The 13,517-nt window shown below is 36.1% G+C and overlaps 1 protein-coding gene across 7 annotated transcripts in view; it reads left to right on the top strand.

The window, feature by feature from the left end:
* The window catches only part of ANKS1B (ankyrin repeat and sterile alpha motif domain containing 1B), a 444,006-nt gene that overhangs the window by 211,744 nt on the left and 218,745 nt on the right, over window positions 1–13,517 (top strand). For all 7 annotated transcript variants that reach the window (XM_064451622.1, XM_064451588.1, XM_064451615.1 and 4 more), the window contains exons 13-14: window positions 3,686–4,269; window positions 6,296–6,368. In XM_064451622.1, the coding sequence (XP_064307692.1) occupies window positions 3,686–4,269; window positions 6,296–6,368 (657 nt within the window). The remainder of the gene's footprint in view (window positions 1–3,685; window positions 4,270–6,295; window positions 6,369–13,517) is intronic.

Here is a 13,517-nt window from a genome sequence, read left to right as displayed (position 1 = left end):
ACTGGTGATAATAGCAATATGTATCTGTGGCTTTGAGATTATCACAGAACTGAATTTATTTGTAGTTCCAAATGTAAATGTTTTCCACACAACACAGATATGGCAGTATTGCAGTGATTTTCAGAAGTAATCCGCTCAGATGGGTAAGCTGTACGTGCACTTGTAATAACACTAAAGATTTGTAGAAATGGCATCTACTTATGTTTTGGTATTTATGATACTATTGACAAATAAAAAGATGTGGTAAGAAAAGCAGTATCTGGTGGGGAAGCAAGATCTCTTTCTGTTGGCTGTTTTTAAGATTAAATATCATAAGCAGCAAACTTCTCTCCATTGGGATTCAGTCCAAGAGCTTGAACTTCTCCACCTATTGTCTCTCCTACTGGTATCCTCACACTCTTTCTTAAAGTCCATTCTCAGAAGACTTATTCAAAAGCCCATGAGAAAGTAGATTTAAGATTAATTCTAACCACATGGGACATTGATCGTCAGTATGGACAACTTAATGAAAGGATTTATTTCAATGCACAGCAGTATTCAAAAGAAAAGGAATAATTTTGATACATTTAAAAACAGACAGAAAATAATAAATAAAATATCACATTTTGTGCATCACTGCTAAGCCTCAGAAGAAATATTGATTTCAGTATCAGTTGTCTTTAAAATTTATAGCAGAAATATGCAACAATAAAAAGACATCAATCTCAGATATGGATAATTATTAAAAGCTAATAAAGGATTTTGTTTTTAAAGTAAAGTTGCCTATTTTAGCCAGGATACAGAAGGAGCATTATATTAGAGTTTGTATTATTTAGAGTTTTTCATATTTTAAGTTCCTGAGATTGAGATCTTAGACATTCACATGAGCAATGAAGACATGTAGTTGCAGTTTTAGATATGGTACAGTTTGAAGAGGTTATTTAATGTCTCGTGCTTCAGGTCTTAGATCAACAAATACTGACTTGGAATAAGAAAGAAAAGTGTACTCTGGCAAATTATTTTATGACCATCTATTGTATGGACAATTTTCCTTCTATGATTCCTTTAGAATACAGCAAGTAGTAGGATACTGTACTATTTAAAGCAGTGGTATAGTCCATGTCTGTACTCTCGTTATTCTCTGAACATAGAAGTATTAAGCATTAACTGCACTAGGGAACTAAGATAATACTACTGTATTATCTGTACTGAAAGAGCATAAGACTTAACAGTTATCAATTCAAAAGTCAAAAGTTTCAGAATCATCATTGGATCAATAAAGTGTTGGTTGGAAGGGATGTCTGCAGGTCATCTTGTTCACCCTCCTGTTTGGAGCAGGACTATAATCATCAGATCAGAGATGACTTCCTAGCCAGGTCTGGAAAACCTCCAAGGATGGAGATGCCATCTCTCTGGATTACCTGTTCTAGGGCTGCAGTGCAGCATGCAATGCTTGCTCCTTAACCTTTATCATGACCACATACTATTTCTCCCCGACAACCCCAATCTTTTTTCATTGCTCTATATAGATGTGGTTTGCATTGCCCAAAATCATGGTGGCGAAGAAGGCATAGCCATGAGGTTTTGCTTCCTTTGTAATTTAATTAACAAACCTCTTAGTTAAAGCAAAAGGTATCAAAGAAAAGTTTTATTTAGTAGTATAGATGTAGGAAAGATACTAGTGAAGATAATGTAGATATTAATGAAATCCTTGCAATCCAGGTGTCTGTAAGCTTTTCCTTTTCCTGATTTATTCTTGTTTCTTACTTCATCCTGACATAAACTTTTATCTCTTAAGTAAGTTCAGTAGACAACCCTTAAGACTCGTCTCTGGAAGAGCAGAATACAATTCAGTTCATGATTAAGACATCTAAATGTAAGCATCTGAACAGAAGCTGGTTGCCGTAGTCATTGGCAGTCTAGTCAATGCAGTTAACAGAGTACAGGGAGTGATTCGGCTGACCAGCCACAACATACAATGAGTGGCATCAGTCTCTGGGATCCGCTGACTTAGACTGACATAGTCAGAGTGATGTCTGACTATGGTGGGAGCTTAGATACTTCCTACCTCTGTAGATATATAAGATGAGATGTCTTAATGTGGACCTGAATCCCAGCTACTGAGTTTTTCATGTAAGGGTAAAACAATTAAGTCAAACATTTATTTTTCATTTTAAGTTCACCTACAAAATTGCAGACATGCAGTTAATTCAGCAACTTTCAGGAATCAAAGAAAGTGAGAATGTCCCACGTCCTGCTTCTCTCCTGCTTTTTTCCCCCCAACCCAACTTTTCTGGCATTATTGATTCTTTGATCTCTGTCATGTCCCACATTCAACCTTTCACTTAACACCCCACATCATCGCAGTTGCAAAATGTCTTAAGTGTATATTCTAGTCAGTTGTTCCCGAAAGAAGAAAAGTAGGTTTTCTTAGGTTGTACTCTTAATCTTGATTAGAATTTTATCCTGATATTTTAACAAATGAGAAAAACACGTGATTTTACACTTTTAAGCTGCTATTAAAAGAGCTGATGGTGTTTTGAAGTACACGCCAAGATCTTTCTTCCATCAGTCATATAATCAAATACTACCTCCTTTTAGAAGTGATATTTTGAGATTTGTGGGGTTTTGTTACAAGCAGATATTTTAACTAATAAGAAGAAACTGTTCAATTTCTTTGCAAATTATGACATGATACTATGTTTGATTTGTTCTGGTAGCTAGAGCTGTGCATACAGTCCTGCAGTTAGAGTCTACATGTGAACATACAACTTCCTGAAGGAATAATGCAAATTTATCTTTATTTATCTTTAATGAAGTAGTTATAGAGATGCAACTGTTAGTGGGGACAGAGTTATTCTGAGTAGAATATGCAAAATTAATGCCACGTGGGTAGAGTGATGATGTCCACACCAACACTTTAAATGAGGCAGCACAGGTAGAAAAATATTTTATTTTTTTCTCCTCCTAATCTTCACAGCAATGGGCATAAAAATATCTATAATTCTTTATAATCCACTCTGAACTGTGCCAAAAAGTGCATTTCTTCTGTAGTTCCTTCTCTTGTGTGTGTGCTAAGTTGCTTATAAGACTTGTTTCAAAAAGACTTGATTTCCTATCTGTTTTTTTTCCAGTGGTTACTATTACTCTGAATCTCTTCTCAAAAGTTCCCAGGAATAAACACAATACTCAGATCTATTCTTTAGAGACTGACAGTAAAAAGGCATCATAGTGTAAATTCTCTATTACTATAATGACTATAAAAAGAAAAATTACTAACAACACTCCTGACAATACTGGTTCTTCATGTGTTTTACTATCTATAAAGTAACTAGCTAATTCATCATACTAAGCTGTATAATTTGTACACATTTCAACTCAATACAGACTAAAAGAGACACCATCAAGCTGATGGAATAGCAATGCCCTACTTTATTTCATAAATTTGTTTTTTTTCCTGGAATTTATGTGTAGCACTATGTGGGTTTCACTGTTTTTCACCCAGTCAGGATAAAAATAGTCAAGTTTAAGGAGAGAATTGTTTTTTAAGAGACTAATACATCAATTCATGGCATAAGTATCTTTTATTTCTGTATATAAGGAAGAAGCAAGCAGCATACAAAAGCCATTTTGTGGAGAATAAGGGGTTTGTCATTTGCAGTATTTTGTCACCCTGTTTTTTTTACAAGGTACTCTCTCATTTCAGAGCGCCTTTGCCAGGGAGAAACATCCACTGAAAGAGAGCTTCCTGAAGGACACCCCGCTGAACAGTTTGCAGGTTTACTTCATGGATCATCACCTGCATGTGACCCACCTGATAACCCACTCCAGCTGTACAGCAAAGCAAACCAGTGCAGCGGTCCACTAGAGAAAAGCATTTTGAGCAAGAGCACAGTGCAGCCAATACAGCTACGGAAAGAAAGCAACACTGATCCTCCTGTTAAGAAAAAAAAGCCACCAGTTGTAAACAGAACCATATTTCATACTAAAACTAAACCAGTAGAAAATCATACACTGGTTGGCACATCGTCAAGGATAAGCGAACAATGGGTTATTACTACTGGGGGATTTGTGGAGCGAGCATGCACACTTGGGAGAATACGATCTTTGCCAAAGACTTTGCTTGAAATGCATTTGTGCAAAAATGTTTCAAAATCTGATTCTAATCTTATCACCCATCCACCAAATGACAAAAAAGCAAGAAGCAACTGGAGTGAACCCACAGCAAACCAACAGTGCTCCAAAGGGAATTCAGAAAGAACACCTTCCTTCACATCAGAATGGGAAGAAGTAAGTTTAGTTCATTTTTAAGCGCAAGCAAATATATGGTATTGTGAAAAATGCTGTTATTGTTATCAGTTTCAGAGACGAAATAAAAAGTGAATCTTCTACGCTGCAAATCCTCAGAGAGTATGTCATAGCGTAATGCATGGTAGTTTGACAGCTGGCACAAAATCCAATGCATTTCTGTTCAAAGTGCTGCACACTTAATGAAGTCTATTGTTTCCATAGTGAATGAAGTTAACCAGAATTAATTCCACAATTTGTTGTGACATTGAAATTATTTTCTACTAAAGCCCTCACCACTGACACTAATAAAATTGGTAAAATTCTTTGTAGCTATGCCCATATTTACATATTTGCTAATTTTTCCCACCATGGCAATGCCCATCAGCAAGAGACAAGAGGAAATGGCAGGAATGGAGAGTCTAAGATTTTTAGGTTGATTATACACTCTACAAACCCTCCCTATATAATATACCCTCTAACTGGTATGTAGCCTATGTACAGAACACTTGGCATATACCTGACTCTTGTGTGAAGTGGGAATACGCATATAGTGACAATGAATTCAGGACTATTAAAAGAGATGTGCACACTGAGTTTGTAGTGCACATGCTTGCTCATACAAGAGACTTTAGTTTTAGAACTAGATTAAAAATAATTTTTAGCCACCATATTTTTTTTTTCTCCTAAGTTTTTTTTCTGCTAAATTTCAAGAATATAAATGATTCTTTATAGAAAGAAGTTACCATCTTACTGAGGTAAATTAAGAGTGGTAAATGTTTAGATCTTTACTGCTGTTACAGGAAGCAGGCATTTCTCTTTGAAATGACTGCTATGGGGAAATGTATATATCTCCAGAGTTCAGAAAGAACCCGGAGCTTGTTTGTGCAATTGGTTGTTTTTCTAGTAAAATGTTTTCAGCTCATCTAAATCTCTGATTTGATAGGGCACCTGAAGGTAGTTTTTGTTGTAAAGGAGATACTTTCTCAGTGGAAAGGTACTTGGAATCAGGTGTTGATCTTAATAACTTGGATATATTGTTATGAAATCCTGAAACGAGCCAGGTCCAAGTTTGCCTTTTTCGGGGGACAGCAAGGCTTGATTGTTCTTACGAGTAAGAAAAATGTAGTTTATAAAAACAAAACAAAGGTATGAATTCTAAATCTACAGATTCAGACATAATTCCCAGTTTTGTCCTGTCACCAGTGACTAATACATAGCTTTTAAAAAGGAGACATTTTTCCTAATAGTCCTGATATTAAGCTCAGTAAAACCTGGTTCTCTGTCTCTGCCTTCTCAGACAATACCAGCCATTTGATTCACTTTTTGTTTTGCCCTATTCTTACAGAAAATAAAATAGGAATAATAGATTTGATGTAGTAAGTTCAATGTAATTTAGAAATGTGCAAATGAGTTTCGAGATCAGTGTAGTGCTGTTTCACAAACAGTATCATTCTGTGGTATATGGGGACACAGCTATGTTTCATACCTATTCAGTGGCCTTGAGGCAAATGGAAAAAGGGGAGCTAGGAAATTCTCTGCAAATCTTAGTTGAAAAATTGCTTTCATACTTTATAACAGAAACCCCATTATTCTTATGCATTAATATTACTGCTTAAATAGACCTCTAGTGGTTCACAGTTATTATCAAATGAAATGAGCCTATAAAATTAAAATCCATTCCGTCATATACTTTAATATATTAATTTTTCTCCTTTGAATTTATATACTGAAATATTACAAAGTAATTTCAAAGAATAGCATATACCTAGATGACCAGAGTCATCAGTATGAAAGGAACTGTACTGTAGAAAAAGAAATACCAGTCTCATGGTTTAGCTTTTGCTACTGTACAAACGTTGCAAAATAAAGATCAAAGTGGAGAATTTAGTTGTCTACCTTTTATTTTTGCATTTTGCAGTCTTGTTGTTTTCCTAATATGAGTAATAATGCCATAAATTTATGCATGAAAACCTAAAATAACAAAGATGGGACCTATCAATTGTTTTCACTATTCTTTCTTTTGTAGATTGATAAAATAATGAGTTCAATAGATGCTGGAATTAATACTGGACTGGGGGAGATGAATGATCCCACTACAAGTAAGGAAAACGAACTAACTGTTGTTTAATTTTGACTTAACTGTCTTCAGGGAAACTGTGGATAAGAGATTGCTAAGTAACCCACTGTGTTGAAATAATTTGTAGATATTTGAATAACCATGAACAGAATCAATGTTGTTTACTGTTAGAGATGCATTAGGCCCAGTATCCTGGAGCTGTTACTTTAAATAGCATATTGAAGTCATTAATGTTGTTTTGAAATCTTCCCAGAAAAAATATTCCATTAATGTCTTCGTACTGAAGCCTTTCTACTAGGGGGATATTTTCCAATCTTTTTCAGTTAAGTTTTTGTTTGGAATGATGGCATCCTGACTATATATAATCCAATAGCTGCTGACACTTTTTAAAGCATTATATTATCTAATGCTGCTTCGAGCAAATACTTGGCACAGGGCTGAAAATGTTGCTGACAGCCAGTGACTGGTGTTAGCAATGATGAGAAAATCTGCAAACCTTCCCTACCATAGTGAATTCTGAGAACACTAGTCATGACATGATGGAGCCTGTTGCTCCATCACCATAAACCTATGCAACTGTGCTGATAAGAATTTTGAAAGTATTTTATTATGTCTTCTTCCTAACTCATGGAAAGAAAACTGACTTGTATGTCTGAATAATTTGGTCTTGAGGCAAAGCTATGTTAACTCACTGATAGTGGTACATCCCTGCTAGCAGTTGCATACTATTACTTGGGTATATGTATTGGGCAGGAGGCTATGTACCTTATTGCTTAAAACATATATATATATAAAAAAAGTATTTTAACGACCATCCATTTCATGGAGCATTATATCTGTACAGCACAGACCTGTGTCGTATCAATTAAATAGAGTTGATGCAGCTATTTTAACAGTAGTTGGACAGTGAGAAGGGGATCTAGGAAGAAGAGAAAATAACTGATTTGAATGCAAATGTAATTGCAGATAAAACAAGCAGAATCAGACTATTTTTTTCTAAAAGAGTAGGGGGCAATATAATGAATAGTGCTAGACATGTTCTCCTGGCAGCCTATTTTTAATTTCTGAAACCTGCAGTGTTGGAAGGGAGAATTATTCATAGAGAATTCTAGGTTAGGAGATAGTTCATAATTTCTGAAGATATTATAAGTAATTCAGGATTTGCTGCTTATTATTTTTTATCATAGTAGTACACAGGCACCAAATGCAAAATCAGACATCCATTAAGAAGCTGCACAGCAAGTAAGAGCTATGAAAAGGAAACAAAATAAACAGTATGCGTATGCAAATTTGCATAACTTCGTGATGTGTAAGGACTACTCTGTCCCTTCCCATGACTGACCACTGCTTTTCTTTTCTACTTTTAAGATCAGAAAATATATCACAACTCTTGTCATAAGCCATTTTGTGGCTTCTACTCCATGAATTATTTTTCTTGGCATTCAGATGTGGCATTTGGTTCTTCAGCTCTTTCAGTTGGCAGGAGATCTACTCTTTCCTTTGCTTCGCCTTTTCCCAGAGGGGACTCTGGGTCCCAACTTTTTTTCTATTTCATATGCAGCTTCCTGCAAACCAACATCTTTTTCTTTTCTGACAAGTTTTTATGGTCTTTAGGTAGTTTAGAACGATGATCTGGTTTTGCTCTTAATGAAGAAATCAAGCTATGTACTATCAATCAAAATACAACTACTTTTCTTTAAATTTAATCAACTTTGCTGTACATGCAGACTGCAATAAAGACTTCTCTTTCTGTTACAGAGCTGGCTATATGCAGCTGCATGTGTATGTTTTCCACTTTTCATTCCTTTATGCCTTTTCCAGATTCAGTCAAAGATAGTTTAGGCAGCAAAGCAAAGGGAACTATTATGATATCAAATGCATTAAATGCATTATATCAAATGTTACATTTCAAGTATAGTCTTATTTTTTTATTAACAAAGTAATAGGATTATCTAGCAGAAAATAAGGGGTCTCTATTTCTTACCATTAGCAGACTGGAGGAACTGATCGAATGGAGCCTTATTACAGTGATATTTATAAATTTAACCACAGATTTTACTTGGCTTAAGATTTCAGCTTGTGTTAATTACCACTGATTAGCTACCACAAGGCAATACACAGGTTTTTCTTACTGATAATATAACCTAGGACATTTTTAGATAGGTCTTTGGCACCAATGAAGGCGTTGCTTTGACATTTTCTGCAGCAAATCAGCTTTTGTGTGTGCTGCTTCTATTTAAGCTCATATAGTTCATTGGCAAGAAGTGCCTCAGGTGTCCCAGTGTTCCTCAGAGGTGCCTCACGTCTAATTACTTACAGAGGTTGGCATTCTCTGGATCCCGATGTTTTACTTAAGAGATTTATCTGCCCAAGTGTTAGTACTGAGGACCTAAATTCCACCTCAGAACTTCTTATTCACCTTCTCCTCCTTCCTGGCTCTGTGCTAAGCATAACACAGCCAGATGTAAAGACCTGGCCTATGCTTAGGAATAAAAACTTAGTGGTATGGTATCAGGTAATATCATTTTTAAATACTTCATCGGTTTATATAAAAATACACAGGTTTTGTTAGCTTTACTTGAATATATTTGTGTCCAGCTCTGGAGCCCTCTGTACAGGAAAGACACAGACCTGTTGGAGTGGGTCCAGAGAAGGGCCACAAAAATGATCAGAGGGATGGAACACCTCTCCTACAAGGACAGGCTGAGAGAGCTGGCGTTGTTCCACCTGGAGAAGAGAAGGCTGTGGGGATACTTTATTGCAGCCTTCCAGTACTTAAAGAGAACCTATTGGAAAGATGGGGACAGACTTTTTAGCAGGGCCTGTTGCGATAGGACAAGGGGTAACGGTAAACTAAAAGATTGTAGATTTAGACTAGATATAAGGAAGAAATTTTTCACAATGAAGGTGGTGAAACACTGCACCAGGTTGCCCAGAGAGGTGGTGGGTGCCCCATCCCTAGAAACAGTCAAGGTCAGGTTGGACGGGGCTCTGAGCAACCTGATCTATTTGAAGATGTCTCTGCTCACTGCAGGGGGGTTGGACTAGATGATCTTTAAAGGTGCCTTCCAACCTAAACCATTCTATGATGTATATGTGTAAAAAAGATTATCCAGTAGACATTAAAAATAATGTATTTAATGTTTGGAGTATACAAGACAAAGAGATTTCTCTTAGTGTTGAACTGAAAGCATCTAGATTATTGAGCACTATATTCAGGAAACTTCACTTTTCTCGTCTAATAACTTTTTAGCAAACAGTAAAATTTCTGGTAATATTGAAGAGCAAATGTAGCTTGATATGGCATCTTTCATTTTAGTGTTTACTTAGCCCTATACATCCTATTATACTTCAGTGTGTTTATGAACTGGTAGTAAAAACAAAATTATATTAAATTCAAGTACAAATATTCTTTATCTACCAGGCATGAAGAGCTTTTTATGCTACATATTATTCTCATTGAAAAATATTTGAGGGGAAATATGTCATATACTGATAATTCAATAGCTATATTTAAAGTTAGACAACGATGACATCTTGTGATGAAATCTTTGAATGGATTTACAGGAACTTTGGCCTGTATTTTCCTATTGGAGAAATCTGGAAAGACTTGTTTTAGATCTCCAGGGGAATCTCTTAAGAAGCAATTAGAGGAGCAGTGAAAGAAAAGAATGAAACCTGGATGAGTATGGTCATGAGGACTTCATCCACAGCACACATTCAGAAACAAAAAAAATTAGAGCTTTCAGCTTGGTAGCAGTACCAGCACTGGAGGAGTAGACTTGAAACTACAGAGAGGAAGATGGCTGCCAGTGTCCTCTAAGGGCATGTAGCATTCAACATCTGAATAGCTTACCGTTGAAATCAAAAGCAGGAGTGCTGACCAAGGAGCAAGTAATAACTAATCTGAAGTATAACAGACAAAAACCCCACCACCTGAAGGAGTATGAAACCTCTGTTACCAAGAGGAAATAAAAGATGGTGCTGGCTAGTGCCCTTCTGCCCAAGGTGACGTGGAGACATCTGCACCACCTGGCACTTACATTATGGCTGGTGTGTTTCTTCACAAGGGTCCAAACTTGCTAAGTTGCAAAGGATTCTACCATCCAGAAGCATAAGATAAAGAATACTAGTGATACTGGCAAGAATGAGCCTAAGCAAATAAAAAAATGCTTTTAAGGCTCTGTGGGAATGGATAAAGAGCTTGAAGATTCAAGAGATATTATTGTCTCTCCTCTCACGTCCAAGTCAAGCACCAGTCAGATGCACCCTAAATATAACTACATGGCGTCTATTCTGAGAGAACTTTGAGAACCATGTGGCAAGGACAGAATTCTTCATCTTATTGCAAATTGGACATAGCTCTAACCCCTGAGAAAGATAGGATTATTTAAAACAGGGTTAAAGAAGTGACTAGACAGAGTCATGGGACAGTTTACCAGGTATCTTAGCTGTTTGTTTGCTAATGGTAGAATAAAGAGGAAGAGAGAAGAATTAACAGATTAATGAGGAATAGACAAGAATTAATAGACGATTATGACAAAATTGGCATTGCAGAGAATTTATCATATCTGTTACACTAGTAGTCCAGTTATGTAGAGGAGGTAACTTCTTCAGTAAGAAAAGAAGAATAGCAAATGTTGGCTGGTACGTCAGAAATATGATGGTTGCTTTGCGATCTCGAAAATGGGATTATGTAGAGCTGTTAAATATCTGTTGGTATCCAGAAAAGCGGAAAAGAACATGGTTGTCCTTGGTACATATCCAAAGCCATTGGACTTGATAGTAGTGGGAGATTTTAGTTACTACAGCACTTGTTGGGAAAGAAATTACACTGACAGACTTCTCAGGTTAAAAAAGTCTCAAGAAGGTAGAAGTCAATAAATTAAGATAATTTTCTTTTAAAAAAATCTCCAGGGGTGCAGGTTAAAGAGAAATCTATAGATTCTTCAACAGAGCACTACTAAAGACCATAGTACAAGCTTCACCAGTGTGAAAAAAAGAAAGTTTAAAAGACCAGGTTGGCTAAATTGTCATATTTTCTTTCACCTTTGACATAATGAGAAAAATTTCTCTATTTACTAAGCATGGTAGAATAACGCATGTGGAGACAAGAGACTATGAGATGCAACTGGCAAGAGAAATGATCATCTAATATAACATAATTAGATTAGTACATTAATAGGGAGAAGAACAAAGAAATCTTTGGCATCTGAGAGAGGTACTGCAGGAAAGGAAAAGCTGCTCGTAGTAGGTGCAGAGAAGGCAAAAACATATAATGACTTTTTATCATAAGTTTACCGAAAAGGTCATCAGTAAGGATATGACATGCACAGCTAGAACCTCAGCTGTAGATAAGGCAAGGGCAGGTTATATAGGTTAGGTATCTTAAAATTGATTTAATGAACTTCATTTTGCATTGCATAACCGTCTGAAAAATTTAGACCTGTTAGTGGGTTTCAGTGAGAATTCTTGGAGGATGGATGAGGTACCAACAGACTAAAAGAGAATGATGGAGAACTTTAAAGGGGGAAAGGAAGGAGAATGTGGGGAATTATTTTCAATTCATAGAAAAGTCGCTGAACAGATAAACTATTTAAAGGAGCTGGAAAAATAGCAAAGAAATAAGAGACAACATGGATTTGTAAGAGCAAACCTATTAAAGCAATCTAATTCCCTGCTAGGAGTGGATATCAGATTTTGTAGGTAAGGAAAGAGCAGTAGATGCCCAGTATTGGGACTTCAGTTAAGGTTTTGACATTGTCTCATGTATTTTTCTTGTAAGGAAATCAAGGAAACATGCACTTCATTATAATAATGGTAGGTCAAACAGATGAATCTTATTCTCATTGTCTAAATTCAGACTTCGGCAGTGTAGACTGCATTGAGTATGTCCAAGCCACTAATACTGAATTAGATAAGTAGACACTTCTTCTGTATCATTTGTCATATCTAAATGGCTGAAGCACGGCAAATGGCGCTAGAAGTATCTATAAAGGGAGCTAGAGGACCTCCTCAGATGTAGCTGTCTAAAAGTGGCTGAAATGAATCTCCCTCTTTTCTCCCCAGGACAGAATTATAAAGACAATACAGTGAAGCATCCAAGTAGATTAGCAGGGAGATTATAACCTCTGTTACATTCAGCAGCATCTCAAAGACTTCTGGATATTTGAAGTTGAGATATAACTGACCTTGGCTTGAGTCAGTTGAATGGATTAGGCCACTGTTTTAAGTCACTCTGAGTCTATTTTATGATGACTCTGACTGCTGTGATAACATGATTTAGATGGAACCTGTCTACAAGGTAAAGTTTAATGTCTTTTTTTTGGCATAGTAGGTACTTACACTGATTAGTAACATATATTTCGCAAAGGATTTAGAAAATATAATATGTTGAAATATCAGCCATCTGCACTTCTCTGGTAAAAAGAAGAAACACTTCAATTTCCTATTTTCTTTGCCTAATTATAAACAATTTTTTCTACAATAAAAAAGTCTTTGAAGGCATGCATAGCAGTATTTCTGTGTTAGCTGGAGCTCAATAGCTGTTCAGAGGTGTGTGATTCAGAGTTTACTTACACTTGCAAGTCACTTGAAAGGGAATAATCAAGAAATAATCTACTTCAGAGATGACTTTTTTTACCCATTACCCATGTTATCATATCCCCATCATGATTAAAGTAAGAATTGCCTCAAGTCAGAGCAATTAAAGTAATGACAAGGAAAATAGTTGTTGAAGGTCATTCCATATCAAAATAATCTACAATCAGTTTAGGACTGAGCTGGGCTTTTGAGAGAACCACTTCTGTCAAATACGTTCTACACATGGAGAGTGATTTATAGTTTTATAATTCTTCTAACATGAATTCCTTTTTGGATGCTATCCATAAATGCACTATCCAGTTGCTGTGTGCATACAAATGCACTGTAGCCAGAATTTCTTTGGTCAGCTGAGCATGTACCTATCCTCGAGTGCCCTCATTTTTCCACCTAGAGGCATACACAGTACAGTTTCCTGAATTATCTTTCAGTTTCTTGATCTACAGGTTTTTTGTTTGGGGAACATAATATACTGACAAGTCTTTTTCATACAGCTAAAATAAGCAAATTTCTTATTACGTTTAGCAAGTTCGGATTTTACAAAGTTTATTTGTTGCCCTTTTGTGAGAAC

This window comes from Phalacrocorax carbo, chromosome 1, assembly GCF_963921805.1.
Source record: "Phalacrocorax carbo chromosome 1, bPhaCar2.1, whole genome shotgun sequence".
NCBI lineage: Eukaryota > Metazoa > Chordata > Aves > Suliformes > Phalacrocoracidae > Phalacrocorax > Phalacrocorax carbo.
Note: the sequence above shows the minus strand (reverse complement) of the source record. Positions and strands in the feature narration are given on the sequence as shown.